The sequence below is a fragment of the Perna viridis genome, chromosome 9, assembly GCF_037379345.1.
Source record: "Perna viridis isolate PV_CMFRI_1.1 ecotype Kerala chromosome 9, ASM3737934v1, whole genome shotgun sequence".
Classification (NCBI taxonomy): Eukaryota; Metazoa; Mollusca; class Bivalvia; order Mytilida; family Mytilidae; genus Perna; species Perna viridis.
The window spans coordinates 309,752-331,270 of record NC_142453.1 but is presented as its reverse complement, the minus strand read 5'-3'; the positions used below and the strand labels follow the sequence as shown (position 1 = coordinate 331,270).

At 34.3% G+C, this 21,519-nt stretch overlaps 1 protein-coding gene across 4 annotated transcripts; it reads left to right on the top strand.

The window, feature by feature from the left end:
* Positions 1-26: 26 nt before the first annotated feature.
* LOC148605993 (SAGA-associated factor 29-like) lies at positions 27-20,806 on the top strand. Of its 4 annotated transcripts, none has more exons than XM_088546071.1 (10): positions 27-79; positions 2,380-2,559; positions 3,401-3,476; positions 3,857-3,929; positions 4,202-4,266; positions 7,413-7,515; positions 8,346-8,528; positions 9,445-9,538; positions 10,865-10,933; positions 18,982-20,806. In XM_088546071.1, the coding sequence occupies exons 2-10, from the start codon at positions 2,410-2,412 to the stop codon at positions 19,096-19,098; spliced, it is 930 nt and encodes a 309-aa protein (XP_088402197.1). In that variant the 5' UTR covers positions 27-79; positions 2,380-2,409; the 3' UTR covers positions 19,099-20,806. The 4 variants fall into 4 exon arrangements, with proteins under 4 accessions (XP_088402197.1, XP_088402193.1, XP_088402195.1 ...); XM_088546067.1 differs by having other exon boundaries at positions 7,410-7,515; XM_088546069.1 differs by lacking the exon at positions 27-79 and adding an exon at positions 87-289 and having other exon boundaries at positions 7,410-7,515.
* The last annotated feature ends 713 nt before the right edge of the window (positions 20,807-21,519 follow it).

Below are 21,519 nucleotides of genomic sequence, written 5' to 3'. Positions count from 1 at the left end.
TTCGCACACCGGAAGTAAACATCGGGGCTCCAATTAAACTTTTTGTAACATTCGGGGAAGGAGACTTGTAAACAAATTGGTATTAACATGACTAGAACTACCTTATTAAACCCAGACCACAAATAACATTACCATAAACTACCTCATCTTATCCATTATTATACATCATTATAACTTGCGAATGAGAGTATTAATGTACTCAACTCTGACCCTACCAGAAACAATATTTACTTACTATTTTACAGATTTTTTGGCTGCGGCAATTCGACTGTACCAGTTTGATTAGCCGGTGGGTTATTCAACCAGATCCGATCAAATAGCCTATCTATTGTGGACAAGTTTTTCAACCGGACTTAAAAATATAATGTCGTTAGTTACATTTTACTATCAAACATGTTTTAATCCAGCACGCTTGAATAGCTGACGGGCTATTCAACTGGATCCAGTCAAATAGCCTACCCATAATGGAATTGTTATTCAACTGGTATGGTCAAATAGCCATGGCCTATTTTTTTAATATGTGTTTAGGCTTTGGCTATGAAGCACTGAGCTATTTATTCTTTGATAAAATTTGACCTTTTTGAAAATGCACTGTTAAGTTTTGTTATTTTGCTTGTTGTTAATACCTTGACCAACAGAATATGCTATGCCTCCTATAAACCATGTTGTGTGTCAAACTAATTACTGATGTCACTTCCAAAGTACATCACATTCAACAGAAAGATTTTGAGCCATTTGGTTTTAAAGCGTCTACATGTACAAATTTAGAATGTGATGCTCCGTCTCTCATACAGTATTTTTTTGGGCATGACACAGGTTGTGTCCATATTGTTCGACTTAAAATGTACTGTGGCTATCAATCTTGCATGGAAGAATGGAGGTTGATATTGCATATGGTGAGGGCATAACTTTTTTTAGAAAAGCAGAGGATGCTTACCCTACCAGTGCACCAGGTCCATATTCCCAGTTTTTAGTGGAGTCCAAGTTGCTTATTTCCATTTGTTAATTTGTATGTATTATTTTTAGTTACTTTATGTTCTTTGTTGTATTTGTCTGCTTTCCCAGTCTGGTCTTTGTCCCTGGATTACATTCTTTTGATTTCCACTAGAATCTTGGTTGCCTTGATTACTCTTTTTGTAGGTTTAAACTGGTTTGGTATTGTAGTTATACATAACTTTTGTTATGTATAATCATTTTCAGTATTTCTGTTGTAACAATGGACTCGGACCGCTTTGAACTGATTTTTAGGTGTGTTTAATTTTGTGATATTTTTTCCACAGTTGCCAGATTAAAAAGGTGGAGGGTTGTGCTTTAACCCTGCCACATTTTTTTGTGCACCTGTCCCAAGTCAGGAATTTCTGGCATCTGTATGTATAATTTATTGTTTTGTTTCCACTTTCAGTTTACTCCAATGTTGTAGGAGTATATGGGGGCAACTATTTAGCTGTACCTGTGTATAATGTTGTTTTGGGCCTGCTCCAGCCTGCCCTGTGTTGTAAGAGTTTCCTCATCATTCTTTGAAGACCCATGAGTGGCCTCAAGCTGTTATTTTTCAACCTCATGTGGTTGTTATCTCTTTCACATATTCACTTTATCCATTCTCGTTATATGTATGAGGCAGGTTGACCCTGAAACCCAAAGAAACATAAGTTTATACTCTCAATTAATATCGGAAATGCCTGGTCAGATCAGGTCATTTCTGTTTTTATAATTGTAGTATTTGTGCTTTATTATAATGTTAACATTTAAAGAAAGATAACTCATTCGTAATTGTTATTGTCAGGCTGTTAGAATTCTCTCCCTTTTTGGGGAATGTAACTTCTGTTTAGTTATAATAAAGTATGTAAACCTTGAAATGGGTTGTTTTTATGATCCGAGGGCATACCGTGGAATATACAACAATAATGATCCCTTGTGACATCAAAATAGAGTTGGCATGTTGCTGGACCATTATATTTGGGATGCTTTATTTGTTTGACATATCATTGAGGCATGTAAACTTCACTCTAACCCAGTTCAGTTAGGGCAAACTTCCCTGCTTGACCAGTTGGACAAATTTTCTTTTTACCACTCCTGAATATGAGACGGGTGAATCCTGAAATGCTCCCAAAGATACATACATGTAAGTTAAAAAAAAAAACTTTCTCAACTGTCTTGGTGATGCATGGTCCAATTGAATCTTTGTCCGACCTATTTTACACGACACCATTTTATGAGAGTATTTAATTTTTGGAGAAAAAAACTGTTACTGCACACTGTGACTAAACAGTGTGGAATAAAATTAATAACTTGGTAACTGATACTGAATTAGAATGTGTGTTTTAATTTGAATAACATAGATCGATGAATTTTAGTTAGTTAATTTTCAATATTTCTCAGTTTGAAACAACTTTGTTGCTATTACTCATTATGGGGAGAACAAAAACAACTAGTGGTGGAGGCGGTTCTTACAGTCCATCTTCAACAGAAAGTGTATCATCCTCATCAACGGCACAGCAGGCTGAGGCGAGAATAAAAGATCTGTTAAAGGAATTGTACAGTTTAATACACAATGTTCAGGTAAAGACGGGTATTAAATAAAAGATGTGGATCTGACTGCCATGCTGGTACATATAACTCCACACAGTTTGATGACAAACTTTTCAGGTCTTTGAACAATATTTTTTGTTTGCTTATATCCAAAGTGTCTGCAAAAAATACTGAAACAAAAAAAAAAAACATAGAACAATTCAAATCCAAGTACATGTATAGCCTAAACATGAAAACAGGAGACAGAGACAATCTACACACACAATGTAGTTAACTGAATGAAATACAATTACATTGTACATGTACATACAACAACTGAAGAAAAGAAAACAATTAGACATTACAGGAAAAACTTCCACCAAAACAGGAAGTGACATCAGGTGCTCCAGAAGGGTAAGTATGTCCAATATTTACCAAACATTGGTGGTCTAGAATATAGATATACCAATATGGTATAACCAGTCAAAACTAAACCTAGTAAAGACTTGAATTTTGTTCAGTTTAGATTGTTGTCTCATATAAACACATCTGTTCTTCTGTCTGTCCTTTTATCTTGTAAGTACAATCTTCTTAAACCAATCACAGGAGTTTGATGAAATTGTTTAGGATGGTTGGGCATGATATGTAGATGTAGATGAAGGAATATGATTATTATCTGATGATGGGACAAGGAAGATAATTCAACTAAAGTGTTTTACATGTAAGTCCATTTGAAGCAGTGATATTCTATTTATGAGTTTGCTCACTGTACTTCCAGTTGAAGTTGTTAAAACTGACATTTAGTGATTATGATTTGTAAATTCCTGATAACACATTTATATTAAAGTACATACATGCATATATTGTTTATTTTTGATTTGTTATATCTTAGGATGAAAGAGCTCGTGGAGAACACAATTTAACAAATATTTCAAAAACACATGAAAGAATGCAACAAGAACAAAGAGGTATGGCATAGTTTATATAAATGTTGCAATTTCTTTATTGTCAGTCAGTAAAGTTTGATGTTACTTTAACATCAACTCCTTTAGCTATATTCCCATTTACATCCAGACAATCCCATACAACATGGTTTTTATTCACACATTCTCAAATAGAAATTTGTTTGATTTGATGAATTTTGTGAAATTTAGAGTAAGAAATAAATTGTGTCAAAAAGACCACTTTCAGATAATAAAGTGTGACACATTTTATAAACAATTGATATACACTGTACTCTATTGTATCCCTTTTCATCTTTAAATGGATATTTCTTTATAACTTATCAGCACAGAATATGTTTTCTTGTCTATAAGTGTAATTGATAAGTTTACATGTCTATTTCTAGTTACACCATACTATAAAAGTAAGTTGAAGGGTTTATACAAGACAGCAATGCAGGATGCTGAAGTGGAGGCAGAGTAAGTAATCGAATATGCATATGTTGATCTATCTACAGACAGATTACCAAGATTTTATTATATAAAGATACAGTATTGAAATATATCACATACTATTTACAATGGGACTATTGAATAATTCAAATGAAAAACACTCAACTCTTCTAAAGTTCTTTAAAGATTTGACTATTTCCATGGAATTATATTTTGAAAAACAAATACACTTGAACATGACAAGTTTTTGTACTTTCTTTGTACATTTATATAAATATGAGAATCTTTGAATTATGTAGATTATTGAGGAAAGCACTAGATAAAATATCTGAGATCAAATCAATACGAGAAGCCAGGAGAATAGGTACGTTTGGAAGTATTTAGCAGTAAGCTACTACAGTGAAACTTTTCCAAACTGGACCCTAAAAAACAATGGTCTTCCCTTCAAACTGGCCATTTTCAAAAGTCCCAGCTGATATACATTAAAGCCTGTGTAGACCGGCCACCTCCCAAAACCATACATCAACTGTTTTTTCATAGTTTTAGTTACATAATTCAAGTAAAAACAACTTCTCAATTCTGGCCGACCTGTTATGGTTCACCAGTAATAAATGTGTCAGCTAAACAGTAAATTATTACATGATTAATAATTTATTCACCGGCCAGATTGCATTTCATCAGTGGACAGTTGTTTAAACAAATAATTTAATTCAGACATCATCTTTTGTCACTGATTGGGTGTTAATTGGTGTGTACACACATCAGGCAATCGGGTCATCTAATAGTGTGATCTTTAATCTGTAAATTAATGTGATCTGTAGCCAAAACAATAAAGAGGTGAAATTATTAAACTTTGTTGATAGGTAGTTTACTTAATCAGGAAAAATGATTAATTACCATCTATAGCCCTTTGATCTTTGATACACATTCTTTCTAAACTGTGAACATTGTTTTGGGCAGTACGGTTTGCAAATGATGCAGGCTATGAAATGAAATAAAAAGACCCAAAGTTTTGAACTTTGGCACCTTAGCATTAACAACTTTGCTAGACATTTTCAGCTTGAGCTTGAGACAAGGTCAAGTCCCTCAATGTTGGGAAGAAGCCATAAAGATGCCAATACTGAAGAGGGGAAAGAACAAGTCGAAAGCCTCAAGCTACTGCCCAATTAGCCTAAGAAGCAGTTGCTGCAAATTAATGGAGCGTATAATCAACAAGTGCCTACAGACATACTTGGAATTAGAGAACATTCTTGGTCATGAACAAGCTGGTTTTAGACAGTACAAGAGCACAGAAGATCAGACAACACATCTATCTCTACTAAGTAATCGAGGATGCATTTCAATCAAAGAAAGTAACGTTAACTGTCTTTGTAGATCTTAAGAGAGCATTTGACAAAATTTGGAAAGATGGCCTTTTTGTAAAACTTCTTAGATTTGGAATAAGTGGAAGAATGTACAAATGGACCAACTCATATCTGTACAATAGAAGGGCAAGAGTACTCGTACATAGAAAGCATGGCCGAAAAATACTTCTAAAACAGGGTGTACCACAGGGAGGAGTATTGCCACCGACTCTCTTCATACTCTATATGAATGATCTAGTTCCAGAGCTACCAAATGGTGTACAATCAGCACTCTATGCAGATGATCTTGTCCTCTGGTGCTCTGAAGAGTATGCAACTACTGCAAGGTACAGGATACAAACAGCATTAGATATGGTAGTCAAATGGGCCAATGAGTGCTGCCATAGACATGAAATCAACACCTATTGCTAGTATGGAGGAAATTACAAACATACAACCATTAAGTAAGAGAAGAGAATATAAAGCTATGATAGAGGCCACCAAATATCAATGCTTACCAAACCACCCAGTGAATGAGAGACTGAAACAACTATCCTCAGGCAAACTAAAAAAATCCAGCTGCACTCTAGAAACAAGAGCATTGCAAAAAAAATGAATGACAAACTATATGCAGACAAGGAGGACAATGTAACCATTCAGACAACAGTTTCGTTACTCAGTGCCAAAGATGAACAATCAAACATCGTCAGAAAAAACATAACAATGAGCATGCTGGAAGAAGAGTATCTATTAGAATTGTGGGCAAAAGTTTACACAGACAGTTCAGCCACAAATGCGACAACAAAAAGAGGGGCCGGTATCTACATAGAATACCCAAATGGAGTACAACAGTCAATTGCAATACCAACAGGATTACATTGCTTCAAGTACAAGGCTGAAGAAGCAGCACTCGTCCATGCGGCAAATTACATCAAGGAAAGTGGAGAAAATATGCATGTAGTATTCCTTACAGATGCACTCTCCGTAATACAAGCACTGACCACAGCTACCACAACTTGAAAGAGCTATTTATTCTATCAAGAGCCTTAAAACTGCCATACAGTGGATACCTTCACATTGTGGAATCAATGGAAATGAAAAAGCAGATAAGCTAGCAAAGGAAGGCGCTCAACAACAGCAAGATGAAAATCCTGTCTGCTACACAGAGATGAAGACCATAATCAAGTCTCTGCACAATACCCCTCAGAAGCAATATAGTTACCATCAACTAAAAAGATTTGAGCAAACTACAATCTTCAGGCTCAGGACAGGACACAACAGACTCAACCAACATCTGTACAGAGTTTTGAAGGTCATACCATCACCTATTTGTCCCTGTGGAGAAGCAGAGCAGAATACAGAACACTTTCTGCAGACGTGCAAGTTACACCAGGCACAGAAAGAGAAGATATGGGATAAACCAACCCCCATTACTGAGCTACTGTATGGACCTGTGGAAGACCTACAGAAGACGGCCAGATTTGTTGAGGAGACTGGCATTCAAGTGTAATGGCAAACGACAAGAAGAAGAAGATGCAAGCTTTGAAATGAAATAAAAAGACCCAAAGTTTTGAATTTGTATCAGAGATCAAACATGTCTCAACCAGCAAACTGACAAGAAGTAGGGTTACAAAACATATAAAGGATAACTTTTAGAATGCATTGCTATTTTTCACAAAACCGACCACCCCTATAAACCGGCCATTTCCTCTTGTCCTAGCGGTGTCCGGTTTGGAGAAGTTTCACTGTATTTGAACACTTTATGAAAATGCAGTAAGTGTATCATACTATGAATTAATGAAAGGTTTACTGTACACTCTAAAGAATTGTGCCTACATGACCCATTTACATTGTGGTTTTTGCAAAAAAGTGCTGATTGTTTAAGTACTGTAGTTACATCATGTTACAGATTTCTTATTGTGAATGTTTTATTCTATTCTTTGTATTGGTGTAGATTTCCTACCCATATATGATCCTGCTTTCATTTTACTTTTTGTTGATAGAATTTAGACACCTTGTGTTACATGATACCTAAAAGGGAAGTTACATAATAAATAAATATTAAATATGTAAATATTGATTTAAAAGTCTCATTCTTTATCTTATTTTTATTATAAAGTCGACACTCAAAAATGATAAACAACAGTGTAAAATTTTTTTCCAGCAGACTCTGATCGACCAAAACCAATAATGAGAAGAGGAGTTTTAATGTCTATGTTACAACAGAATGCTAATACATTACCCTTGTGGGTCAGCAAGCCAGGAGAAAAGTATGTGTCTTTAGGCCTTAAAAAAAAATCCCAAGATTCTCATCCTCACTCAATCAGATTTTTCATGCCCTTCCTGATTTTTTAAATGTTCCGTGTCTTGGCTTATAATGTCCTGGTTTATAATAATTGTAACTAAGTGACTTCCAGATTGTAAAACATAGTTTTTGCTGCTATTTCTTATGGTTCCAATTGATGAAAACCATTTGGGTGTAGTTAGCAGTAGAGAAACATCTACTTTGATACAGCTGTCTCTATATGTTTATGCTGTTAAAATTGATCACCAAGCACAAATAGATGGCAATTAGTTGTCTTATCTGTAGTTGGTATAACAGAATGTAAGGACAAATATTAAACCAATAATTTACATATAAGATTGTATACTGTTGCCAAAAGAAATCAAATTTTTTAGTAAAAAATATATATACTGAGTACAAGTATATGCAGGTACATTTGTATTTAATTGTGAAATACAATATGAATGATTTATTTTTAGGCCTCCTGCATTATGTGGTGCTGTCCCTGCCAATAATAATGCAGGTGTTTAATTGTGAACTACAGTATGAATGATTTTTTTTTAGGCCTCCATTATGTGGTGCTGCTCTTGCTGATAATAAAACGGGTGTTTAATTGTGAACTACAATATGAATGATATATTTTTAGGCCTCTTCCATTATGTGGTGCTGTCCCTGCTGATAATAACGCAGGTGTTTAATTGTGAACTACAATATGAATGATTTATTTTTAGGCCTCCTCCATTATGTGGTGCTACCCCTGCCGATAATAACACAGGTGTTTAATTGTGAACTACAATATGAATGATTTATTTTTAGGCCTCCTCCATTATGTGGTGCTGTCCCTGCCGATAATAATTACATAGCAAAACCAGCAGATAAAGTAGCGGCCAGAGTAAAATCTGACGATGAGGAAAACTGGATCCTTGCAGAAGTTGTATCTTTCAACTCATCTACAAACAAATATGATGTTGATGACATTGATGCCGATGAAGGCAAAGAGTATGATAAGATTTATTAGAACTAAATTATCTAGAAATTTTTCTGTATAGATTTGAAACTTATGAGCCAGTTTTTGAACTTAGCTGATGTAATGGCAGACAGTTGATTCACCTTCGTTTGACCGTTATTACTATTTAGTAAAACATTTCATTATAGATTTTAATGGGAGTTATTATTTGAAAACAACAGTGTAAATGTAGTGTAATCATCTGCAGCACATGGGAAAAGTATTTTGTGATAGAATATCATTGCTGGATTGCTATCTTCACCATCACTAATGAAGATGATCAAATTTATGAAAATCATGCAAGTTAAGTTGTTCAGGATTAACTGAAAATTCTTAGGATAATTGTAGCATTTAAGTTGTTTAACATTTATTTACTCTTCACCATTTCAGTTAGAAATTTGCACATTTGTTATAACTACTAATGCTACAAAACTAAACACATCCACTGAGTAATTGTCACCAATATTGTTGTTATAACTACTAATGCTACAAAACTAAACACATCCACTGAGTAATTGTCACCAATATTGTTGTTATAACTACTAATGCTACAAAACTAAACACGTCCACTGAGTAATTGTCACCAATACTGTTGTTATAACTACTAATGTTACAAAACTAAACATGTTTACTGAGTAATTGTCACCAATATCGTTGTTATAACTACTAATGCTACAAAACTAAACACGTCCACTGAGTAATTGTCACCAATACTGTTGTTATAACTACTAATGTTACAAAACTAAACACGTTTACTGAGTAATTGTCACCAATATCGTTGTTGTAATGTTGATTTGAACCTCACAAATCTTAAGTGTCTAAATATGTGTAAACTAAAAAAATAGTTGTACAATTTTCATCACCAAGTTTGTGTATTTATATCTGATGCAAATAACTGGTTTGTTTCAGGAGACACACATTAAGTAAAAGAAGAATAGTGCCACTACCTATATGGAAGGCCAATCCTGAAACAGACCCAGGGGCATTGTTTACTAAAGGATCAGTAAGTATAACATTATGTTTGATTCACTGGAATTCTTCCATGCTTTATATCTGAGTTATATTCCAGCTAACAACAACTGATGATAGATTTTGGTGGAGTCCGAGTTGCTCATGTGCTTTTGTTACTTTGTACGTATAATTTTAGTTACTTTATGTTCTGTGTTGTGTATGTCTGTTTTGCATGTCTGGTCTTTGTTCCTGGATTACATTCTTTTTGATTACCGCTATAACCCTGGTTCCCTTGATTACTCTTTCTAATATATAAACATAAATTTGTGATCTAGTATCAACTCCAAATACTGTGAACAATCTAACAAATTATTTGTTATATGAACTCATTAACCCAACTTTAAATAAAAAATACTTGCTACTTTCTTACTAACTTCAAATGGATATCCAACTTATCAAATAGACACACCTTCAATTTTTGAAGAGAGTGACTTCAAAGTCTCAATAGCAGATAAAATAAATCATGAAGACTAAATACCAGTCCTTAAATAAACACTTATTTGTTCTTGATAATTGTCTTCTCTTCTTTTGTGGATAGTAAGTGACTTGGCCTAACTTAGGTGTATCTTTTCTACACTATTTACTACTCATTCTGCTATTATGACCTTGATGAACTTTGCTTCTATATAAAATGACTGTATTTGCAATGTAGTTAATTCCTTAAGGTGAAATTTCTGTTGAGAAGTGTCAAAATTATTGGAGAGAAAAATCCAATACAGTACTTCATGAGATACATGATAGTAGATCAGTCAGTCAGTTACCAAGTTAGGGTATAACATTGACATAGATTAAAAAATATTTTTGTACTTTAGAATTAAGGATAGCATAAAGAAAAATAAATGAAATAATTTCAATTAACTTATTTGGAGTTTGATTGCATGCTTAATATTGTGGCAAATGTTTATGTGTATATTTTGAGCAATGATACAATATTATGCGAAATTGTTTTTGTCTAGTCTTATTTTGTCAGAGACGTCTACTTAAGTTGTTGTTAATTATGTTTGAATAATAGATTAGTTATCCTGGATTAATCAAGATGAAAGGTTCATCTGCAAGCTCAAGTATAATGGGGAGAGTTGGCCATTTCAGGTGTCTTGTACCAAGTTCACTGATTATTTGATTATTTTAGCTGCCATCAAGTTAAGATTTAAACTATAGGTAGAATGGTAGCAGGCCACATGCGATGCCAACAAATTCCCACACACTAACAAATATCTCAATAATCTTTTGTAGCATAAAGCGATTTCACTGGTTATGACAAACCAGTGTCACAATATATCCTATTTACTTAACTCCGGCATGTCTTTTTTCATTTCAGTTGGTGCTGGCTTTATATCCACAGACAACTTGTTTCTATAGAGCACTAATACATGAGCCACCTAGAAAGGTAAAAATCCTCATTTAGAAAAAAGAAATTACTGGTATTTCAGTCCATTTTTGCTACATGTGTCTTTTTTACATTTAGGGGAAAAAAACTAAAAGGCAATAGCTATTCTAAATGTACTCCCTTGCAAAAATCAATTATAGTATACTATAACAGTGACCGTGATCTTTGACCTCTATTGATGTTATTTCAGTCAGTTAAGCTTCATTACATCCATCAAACCCAATTTCAGATGGAAATAGAATTGTTATAATCCCACTGCTTTTGGGAATGGTGGAATACATGTATGTCATAAATACTGCTAGGTGGACACTGAAGGAGAATGGTTAAGGCCTAATAAAACTAGTTAACCCAACCAGTCAGCAGATATTGGTCATTAATGTGTATTAGTGTCGTTTACTTTTTAGTTTTATTTTGAAGTATTGTCACCTTTCTGTTACCATGGATTTTAGTCCTTTGTTTTTGGGCACTTTCAGAGATTACTGTTGGGAATCTCTGAAAGTGTTAACTATTTCGTTTTTAGGTTATACTCTGGTACATTTGTTACTTTTCTGGAACAGGGTTATGTTGCTACAAGATTGAAGTCATCACTTGAAGTTTTATGGTCTACATCATGTATTCATGGGTCATTACGGTGTATCCATCTGTACCATGAAAACTGATTTGTTCATAGTTTTCCTTTCGTCTACTCTGGACTTGACCTTTTATGGGCAACTCGGCAGGTTATTCTAGAAAAACAGAGGACGCTTACCCAAACGGTGTACCTGGTCCATGCTCCCAGTTTTTAGTTTTGAGTCCAATTTGCTCATTTACTTTTGTCTTCTTCTTGTCCTTCGCCATTACACTTGAATGCCAGTCTCCTCAACAAATCTGGCCGTCTTCTGTAGGTCTTCCACAGGTCCATACAGTTTCTCAGTAATGGGAGTTGGTTTATCCCATATCTTCTCTCTCTTTGCCTAGTGTAACTTGCACGTCTGCAGAAAGTTTTCTGTATTCTGCTCTGCTTCTCCACAGGGACAAATAGGTGATGGTATGACCTTCAAAACTTGGTACAGATGTTGGTTGAGTCTGTTGTGTCCTGTCCTGAGCCTGAAGATTGTAGTTTGCTCAAATCTTTTTAGTTGATGGGAGCTATCTTGCTCCTGAGGGGTATTGTACAGAGACTTGATGATGGTCTTCATCTCTGTGTAGCAGACAGAATTTTCATCTTGCTGTTATTGAGCGCCTTCCTTTGCTAGCTTATCTGCTTTTCCATTTCCATTGATTCCACAATGTGAAGGTATCCACTGTATGGCCTTTTTAAGGCTCTTGATGGAATAAATAGCTCTTTCAAGTTGTGGTAGTTTGTTGTTGGTCAGTGCTTGTATTACAGAGAGGGCATCTGTCAGGAATACTACTTGCATATTTTCTGCAGTTTCCTTGGTATAATTTGCCGCATGGATGAGTGCTGCTTCTTCACCTTGTAGTTGGAGCAATGTCATCCTGTTGGTATTGCCATTGACTGTTGTACTCCATTTGGGCATTCTATGTAGATACCGGCCCCTCCTTTTGTTGTCACATTTGTGGTTGAACCGTCTGTGTAAACCTTTGCCCACAATTCTGATAGATACTCTTCTTCCAGAATGCTCATTGTTACAGTTTTTCTGACGATGTTTGATTGTTCATCTTTGGCACTAAGTATTGGAACTTTTGTCTGAATGGGTTACATTGTCCTCCTTCTCTGCACATAGATTGTCATTCGTTTTAAAATCTGAAGGTTTGACATGCTTAGGTAGATGTTTTTGGTGTTTTCTTTGCAATGCTCTTGTTTCTAGATCTTTTGAGTCTGCCTGAGGATAGTTGTTTCAGTCTCTCATTCATTGGGTGGTTTTGTAAGCATTGATATTTGGTGGCCTGTATCATAGCTTTACATTCTCTTCTCTTACTTAATAGTTGTACGTTTGTAATTTCCTCCATACTAGCAATAGGTGTTGATTTCATGGCTCCTGTGATGACGTGGAGTGCCTGATTCTGGACTTTATCTAGAGTCTGATGGTGAGACTTAGCTGCTGTCATCCAAGCACTAGAGCCATATTCTACATGTGGGCGTACATTTCCTTCATAGACAGATTTCAAAACTTTGTCATTAGCACCCCAGTTTGTACCAGCAAGTTTTCTCATGATGTTTAGTTTTTGTCTGGCTTTGGCTTCTGTTGTCATTATATGCTGTTTCCATGTAAGTCTTTTATCGAAGGTTACACCAAGGTATGTTTGCTGATCTTCCATTGTGATATGGATGTCATCCATGGTCAGTTTGACAGATTGGGTTTTAGGTGAGAGTGTAAAGAGGGTTGCTGTTGTTTTCTCTCTATTGATGGTAACACACCACTCATTGGCCCATTTAACTACCATATCTAATGCTGTTTGTATCCTGTACCTTGCAGTAGTTGCATACTCTTCAGAGCACCAGAGGACAAGATCATCTGTGTAGAGTGCTAATTGTACACCATTTGGTAGCTCTGGAACTAGATCATTCATATAGAGTATGAAGAGAGTAGGTGGAAATACTCCTCCCTGTGGTACACCCTGTTTTAGAAGTATTTTTCGGCCATGCTTCCCATCTATGAGTACTCTTGCCCTTCTATTGTACAGATATGAGTTGGTCCATTAGTACATTCTTCCACACTCCAAATCTAAGAGGTTTCACAAGCAGGCCATCTTTCCAAACTTTGTCAAATGCTCTCTGAAGATCTACAAAGACAGCTAGCGTTACTTTTTTTGATTGAAATGCATCCTTGACTACTTGAGATACATGTGTTGCCTGATCTTCTGTGCTCTTGTACTGTCTAAAACCAGCTTGTTCATGACCAAGAATGTTCTCCGATTCCAAGTATGTCTGTGTTGGCGCTTGTTGATTATACGCTACATTAATTTCCAGCAACTGCTTGTTAGGCTAATTGGGTGGTAGCTTGAGGCTTTCGACTTTCCCCTATTCAGTATTGGCATCATTATGGCTTCCTTCCAACATTGAGGGACTTGACCTTGTCTCCAGCTCAGGTTGAGAATCTCTAGCAAAGTTGTTAATGCTAATGTGCCAAGGTGTTGAAGCATTTCATTGGTGATGTTATCTGTACCTGGTGCATTTTTCATTTTCATTTTTCTGATGGCTGCCTTCATCTGAAACATGGTGATATCTCTGCATAAGTTCATGTGTTGGCACCTTTGATCTTTCTCTCAATTCAGTTCTTACTTCTTTTTTCCGTGATGGTGGTATATCAGTGTTGCTTTCTTTCTCATAGCCTTTAGCAAATTCATTTGCTGCCACTTTCCCTATGGTTGTTTCTCCTTCAACTTCTAGCGTGATCTTTTCACCTTTGATTTACTCATCATGCAGTGCTTTTGTCAAGTTCCAAAGCTTTTTTGTATCTTTTTCCATATCCATAGATGATGTTTTCTCTCTCCACCTTTTCCTTTGGCATTCAATCTTTGTTCTTAGATGTTTGGCCTTCTACTTTTGGAGTTTGATGTTATTTTCCAGACTGGGATTTAGTTCTGCATCATCCCTTGCCCTTGTGAGTGCCTTGTGTGTTGCCTGTATCTCACTGGACCAGTATGGCTTGTAGTTCTTTCTTACACCTCTTGGTATACTTTCCTTTGCTGCTGCCTTTAATACAACAGTGTTGAATGCTTTCACATTGTTAATATTCTTTCCCTCTATTTCTATGTCCCATGTAAGTTCATCTGTTTTAGCTTGAAACATACTCCAATTTGCCTTCTTGTAATTCTATCTTGGTAGCTGAGCATACTGAGATGTTGTTGTTTCTGCAATGGATATCATGACTGGTCGATGATCACTGCCTCCTAGCTGGTTACCTTTCTACTGATTTTTGGTGTACATCATCAGTACAGAAAGCTAGATCTGGTGTGGTGGTTGTATGCCATCGACGAGAATAAAAGGTAGGCACGTTAGTGGCGTCGTTGACAAGGATAAGGTGGTTTTCATCCTGCCCCTTTTCTATGGTCTCCCCTCTTTTGTCCATGGTATTATATCGCCAACTTTGTGATTGGCTGTTGAAATCATCTACTATGAGGAATAAATTGTCTGTTACTTGTATGGTGTCTAGTGGCAGTTTCTTATCATTGGGACAGTAGAAGTTAACGATGTTATACAAGCTTTTTTCAATAGTTGCTTTGATTTCAATGTATTCTGCTTCCTCCATAAACTTTTTTGTCTCAAAGGCATTAATGTTGTTTCTTACAAGAGTCCTTACACCACCTTTCTTTCTTTCCTTTCTATCACTCCTGAAGACTTGGTATCTTCTGATGTTAAAAGGTTTGTCCTCTTGCAGATGTGTTTCTTCAATACAGCAGATGTTCACATTGTTTTCATGAAGAAAGTATTGAAGTTCATCTCTTTTGTTTGATACCCCTTCTGCATTCCACTGCAAGTAGCTCTCCTTGTTTGTCCCCTGACTCCACAAGATGAAACTAAGGTACCTCCAGTAGCATTGGTTGGGCTCCTTCGAGACAGAGAGCCCGGCACTGTACCTGCCTGGTGGGTCCTCACAGGCAAGCACCAAATCATTTGTTCATGATTTCAAGTGTTATTTTGGCTGTTTGTGCTTTGTGTTGTGGTCTGTTCGAGTGTGCTATATCGCTCCGTCTTCAGCACTCTAGGTTTTCTGTCGGGGTTACCTCACCCTTAGCTTCTGAACAGAAGTTCTGATCCTAGAAGTACAGGAAAGAATTTACAGATTCCTAGTTCTGGATTTTCCTCGCAGTTGTCTCCTGAAGCCTTTCCCTGTCGAAGGGTGTAGCCTACAAGGCAGCGGAAGTTTTTAGATCAGAGTTTTCCTTCTTCTAGATGGGCTACCCTCCAAGGTTTATGAGCCCCATCTACCTGGGACTTTCTGGTTTTAAGGCGTCAGTGACTCGCCTTCGCCCCTTCTCCAGTCAGTCGAAATGGCCGGACCAGGTCCACCAGTTGGTAAACCCATCGTGTTACTTTGTATGTATTATTTTAGTTATTTCATGTTCTTTGTTGTGTTTTGTATTCCATATCTGGTCTTTGTCCCTGGAAAAAAAATCTTGTGATTTCCACTGGAAACTTGGTTCCCTTGATTATTCTATCAACGTATCCAAGAGTCTACCACCTTGAAAGATTCATTTATCAAGTTGAGCAAATAATCAAGAATTCCTCATCACATAGTTTTGCCTCACCGCTCTGCAACCTGCACCCCTACTTCCAGAATCTGCCCCTTGTTTTAGCAAGTCACTCAAAACTTGAATGTGTGTTATTTATGTAAACATTGTACTTTAACAAAGAATGATATCATCATAAAAAGTTTTTATTGCTTTGTAATTAGACTAAAAAGTTCTGGTTATATTTTTTTAATAAGAAATTGTGTATTATTCTCCAACTTAAAATGAGAGTGTTGTATCTTGAAATCACTTGAACCGTCCATTGAAATTTTGATTTAATATCTCCATGTTCTATTGCTGGATTTATTATGGTATGTGACTTTATATATAGATAAGGCATATGTTATAATCATATATGTTCATTGTCCTATGTAAACTTCCTATGTTGTCTAACTTTTTTCACATCTTAAAGACAACAATTTCTTTATTAAACACAATTTATAAAATAGGTTCTGCTGCAATTGCAAATAGATTAAAAAAAGTTTTGGATAAAATTATTGACTTAGATCAAACTGGTTTTATAAGTGGGAGATACATTGGAGAAAACTTGAGACTTATATACGATATTATGAAATATACAGAAGAACATGAAATTCCAGGGCTTTTGTTATTAATAGATTTTGAGAAGGCCTTTGATTCTATTTCCTGGGATTTTTTACAGACTGTTATGAAATTTTTCAATTTTGGGGACAGTATCATAAATTGGGTCAAAGTATTTTATTGTAATATTAAGTCAGCAGTAATACAGGGGGGACACTTATCAGATTTTTTTAATATAGAGCGGGGTTGTCGACAAGGTGATCCACTGTCTCCCTATCTTTTCATTTTATGCGCTGAAATTCTGGCAATAAAAATTAGAGGTAATAAAAACATTAATGGACTTCACATTACACAAATTGAACATAAACTGTCACAATTCGCAGATGACACTTCATTAATTTTAGATGGAACTGAAAAATCTTTACAAGAATCATTGTTAGAATTAGATTGGTTTGCTGGAATCTCAGGTTTGAATATTAATTTCTCCAAAACCCAAGTAATTTGGATTGGAAGTAAAAGATATTGTGAAGATATCTTGTGCAAAAACAAGAATCTTACTTGGGGTGAAACATCATTTAAGCTCCTTGGTCTGAATTTTGATGTTGATCTAGATAGAATGATTAAACTAAACTATGACGAAAGACTTGTACAAATTAAAAACTTAATAAATCAATGGTCAAAAAGAAACCTTAATCATTGGTAAAATAACAGTTGTAAAAACACTTATATTGCCTGTGTTAAATCATCTTATTATTTCATTACCTAACCCAAGCAGCGATATTATCAAAAAAATTAATGACAAGATTTTTACATTCATATGGAATTCTCCTATCAGTAGAGTAAAGAAAGATGTGTTGCAAAAAGAGTATCAAGATGGGGGTCTTAAAATGATTAATCTGTTTTCATTCATTACAGCTTTAAAAACTACTTGGATAAGACGAGCTTTTCAAAATAATTCAAAGTGGCCAAGTATCTTTATGTCATCTTTAGATTCTGAAAAACTGTTTAATTGTGGGGATGGATATGTTCAAAAAAACTTAAAAAATAAATTTTGGAAAGATGTTCTAAATTCCTGGGCAATGGTCTTGGAGAAAGAAAAACATGTAGATTGGGAGTTCTTTCTTGCCAATCCAGTTTGGTATAATAAATTAATTAAGATTGGTGGTGAAACTGTTTTTTACAAAGATTGGTTTGTCAATGGTGTTCATTATATAAATGATTTAATAAATGATGATGGATCATATCTTTCTTTGGAACAGTTAAAACACAAATATGGAATCAATATTAATTTTATGAAGTATAATAGTATAATGTCGGCAGTAAAACATGCTGCTAAAGCTTTCTATGTAGGAAACTGTAAATTACAGCGTCCATTTATTCCATCTTTTTTGCAAACTATTTTAAGAAGCAAAAAGGGCTCAAGAGATATGTATAAAGTACTAAACCAAAATGATTCTACTCCAAAAGGACAACTTAAGTGGACTGAAGTACTTGATAACGATTCTTTGAATTGGAAAAAGATTTTTGTGCTACCATTTACAGTCACAAATAATACGAAATTGCAATGGTTACAATACAGAATAAACCATCGTATAATAGCCACAAACAAATTTTTATTTAAAATAAATGTTATCAATGATTCTGCTTGTACATTCTGCAATGTAGAACCAGAAACTATTGAGCATTTATTTTGGAATTGTGAGTTTGTACAAAATGTTATTAGTGAAATTGATAATTGGTTTTTGATACATGGCATAAGCATACCATTAACTAAGTTAAATTTCATTTTTGGAAACACATCATATACTTCCAAGGGAGAACCATATAATATTATAATTTTAAATATCAAACAATATATTTATAACACACACTGTTTTAAACAAATGTTATCTTTTACTGCTCTGAAAGAAAAACTTAAATACATGTATAAAATAGAAAAAATGTTATCTGTAAAAAACAAAAGAGTTGAACTATTTAACAAGAAATGGCAACAATTCCAAAATGTTTTAACATAATTGTGTCAATATTGTAAACAGGACAACAACTTATTCATTTAATTTTTTTTTTCTCTTCTTTTCTAAATCTTTTCTATATGCTATCCCTAGTTCCTTTTTTATCTTTCTGTAGCTCATTCTTTTTCTATAAATTGAAAAACACCAATTTTTGAACATTTATATATACATATTGTGTTAAAAGATGATTATGATGTATAATTGTGTAATGTATTGTATGTATATTGTATGTTGAAAATTCCTTTGAAAATTTTGCCGCTAAATGTCTTAGTTAAATTCAGCAAAGTGGCACTGACTGTATTATATGTATATTTCCAGCAAAGTGATGATTACTCTGTGTTATTTGAGGATACGTCATACCCAGATGGATATTCACCTCCACTGATGGTAGCACAAAGATATGTCATACTGTGTAAAGAAGATAAAAAGAAATGATGTGTTTTAGTCGGTAAACAAACATTTTATTGATAGTTATCTGTTACATTTATATTGTTATACATGTAACACCATAATCCAAATATTGACGAACTGGTTTTAAGTTGAAAGGTCGAGGTACATTTACAGTTGAACCTCCTCAAGCTGAAATTAATTTTTGAGTCTAACTTAACTTTTAATTGTTGAAGAAAAGTGTTAAACCTGAAGTAAAATTGGTTACATTTACAAATTATCTTTACTTCACATTTTGGGTTATAATCCTTGGTCAAAAGAGCCGGTTTTCATTAATGTGTCAAAATCAGGAAGTAAAAAACTATTTTGACATGAAATATAAATTGAAAGTTTTTGACTACATTCAACTAGTCATTACTTGACCTAAACTAACTGAAGGACTCTAATGTACTGCATTATGTTCTGAATTAATGTATAGGTTGGCAACATTCTATTAACAGTTTATAAAAATTAAGATTAGAAGGGGCTGATAACACCTAGTATTTTCATGTTATAGCTGAAAGTTAATCTGCAGTTATTTATAAGTCATTTATGACTTATCAAAATTAATCATCAATATTATGAATTTACCAGTCAGTTCTTTATAGAATAATAAAATCAAAGTGCTGTTAGCACTGGAGGTTTTTGATTCTTGTGAAAATTGTAGTCCGAACAAAATTTCAAAGAATACATGATGTAAATGAAAACTGTAATCATACAATTACATTTTTCATATTATTTAGAACTGTTTTTTTCCTAGTACTTATAAACTGAATGTCAATCAATACTACAGATTTCTGAAGTATAAACTAATCAATAGTTAAACAGAATCCAACTTCAGTTAAAGATTCCAGCTTCAAACATATTTACAAATTTTGTAACATTTCACCTTTTTTCTAAATTTTTAAACCTGTCCATAAGTTAGTTTGCATTTACAGCCAATAACTATATTAATGTGTATTTTTCCTACAATGTAACTAAACTTAAATAAAACCAAATTCAGCTTAAAAAATAATTTCCTTGATGAACATAAGGTTTAAAAAAATTAAGAGCCTTTTTATCAATTTGAATTTTCCTGCCAATTCTTCTTGGTTAAAATCACTGCTAGTTACTTTCTACATTTAATACTTCTTGACACTTTACTGCAAGAACTAAATTTCCTAAATGAATATTTATTACTAAATATCTTTCATGGCCTAAAAGTCCCAAAAATCTTCAGTTGATTTGGAGACTAGATCTTAATTTTATTTGCAGAAATATAAGAATATTTTCTGAGCTGAATTATTACTATATAAGATTTATTGAATGATATTAAAGGAATTATGGAAGTGGACGAGAGAATTATAATATGAATGTATATGTAATGTTTGGACTGTTTAAAGATTGGAAGAGAGAATTTTATTAGTGTGAATATGTAATGTAAGGATTGTTTATGAGAATATATGAAGCTTTGTTTTTAATAAAGACTATATAATAGTTTTATATTTTTGTGTGTCAAGACATTAAGACAAGCGTTTCTGTATCATTTTGGTTAAATGACTCATTATTTAATTGAAATGGACTGTAAATAATTATTCGAAGGGAGATAACTCTGTCTAAACATCATTTTTTTAACATTTAAAAGAACAACATCCAAACATATCCAGTGATGCAGAGATCAAATAGTCATCAATTCATTCTGTTTTAATACATGTTAAAATAAATGGTAAAACCATGCTGTTGATGCTTTATTTTTTCCCAGTCTGATACTTACTGACAGGCCCTTGAAATGATATTAAAGTGTATTGAATACACAAATACCTACACAGCAACTGACAGGACATATACCTAGTAACTCAGAATACAGCATGAGCTGATTGCATCTCTGGGCCTGGCTTAATCTACTAAAATTTGTTGAGAGAGTCTAATCAAAAGGTTAGTCTGGATATGACTTGTTACATCACAAAACAATAATTTTACCTCAAGGTCGAGCATCAGCAACACAATCTGACACACTATACTGAGATTGTCTTACCCACATACCATGTATCAAAAGCCTATCTTGAAACACAAAAGTGAAAAGGTTACAACCTGGAAACAAGTTGAACATTAGAAAAAAATACAAAAAATAAAGACACAAAATTTGACCTCAAGGTTAAGTCATCAACCCTTACACTGGACGTGTATTCACTTGAGGTGAGTGTCCCAAATGTCAAATATAAAAAACCTACCTAAAAAGGCAAAATTTGTTACAGACTGACCCACAGACCAACTGACTAATCACTATATCCCATCTGTAACTTTTTGCAGCTTTAACCTAATTAGAACGACAAACCAGATGGATTTGTAAGGTAATGTTCTAATCCACTGACTGTACGAGAGGGTCAATCTAAGGATTGTTTTTTTTTTCTGAAGACTGATTTTGGTCTACTTGTAGCAAGTATGACTATA

Coding starts and splice junctions, on each gene's coding strand:
- LOC148605993 (XM_088546067.1), top strand. CDS start 2,410: ATGGGGAGAACAAAAACAACTAGTGGTGGAGGCGGTTCTTACAGTCCA. Junction 3,930..4,201: donor GATGCTGAAGTGGAGGCAGA/GTAAGTAATCGA, acceptor TGAATTATGTAG/ATTATTGAGGAAAGCACTAG. Junction 10,934..18,981: donor TACATGAGCCACCTAGAAAG/GTAAAAATCCTC, acceptor GTATATTTCCAG/CAAAGTGATGATTACTCTGT.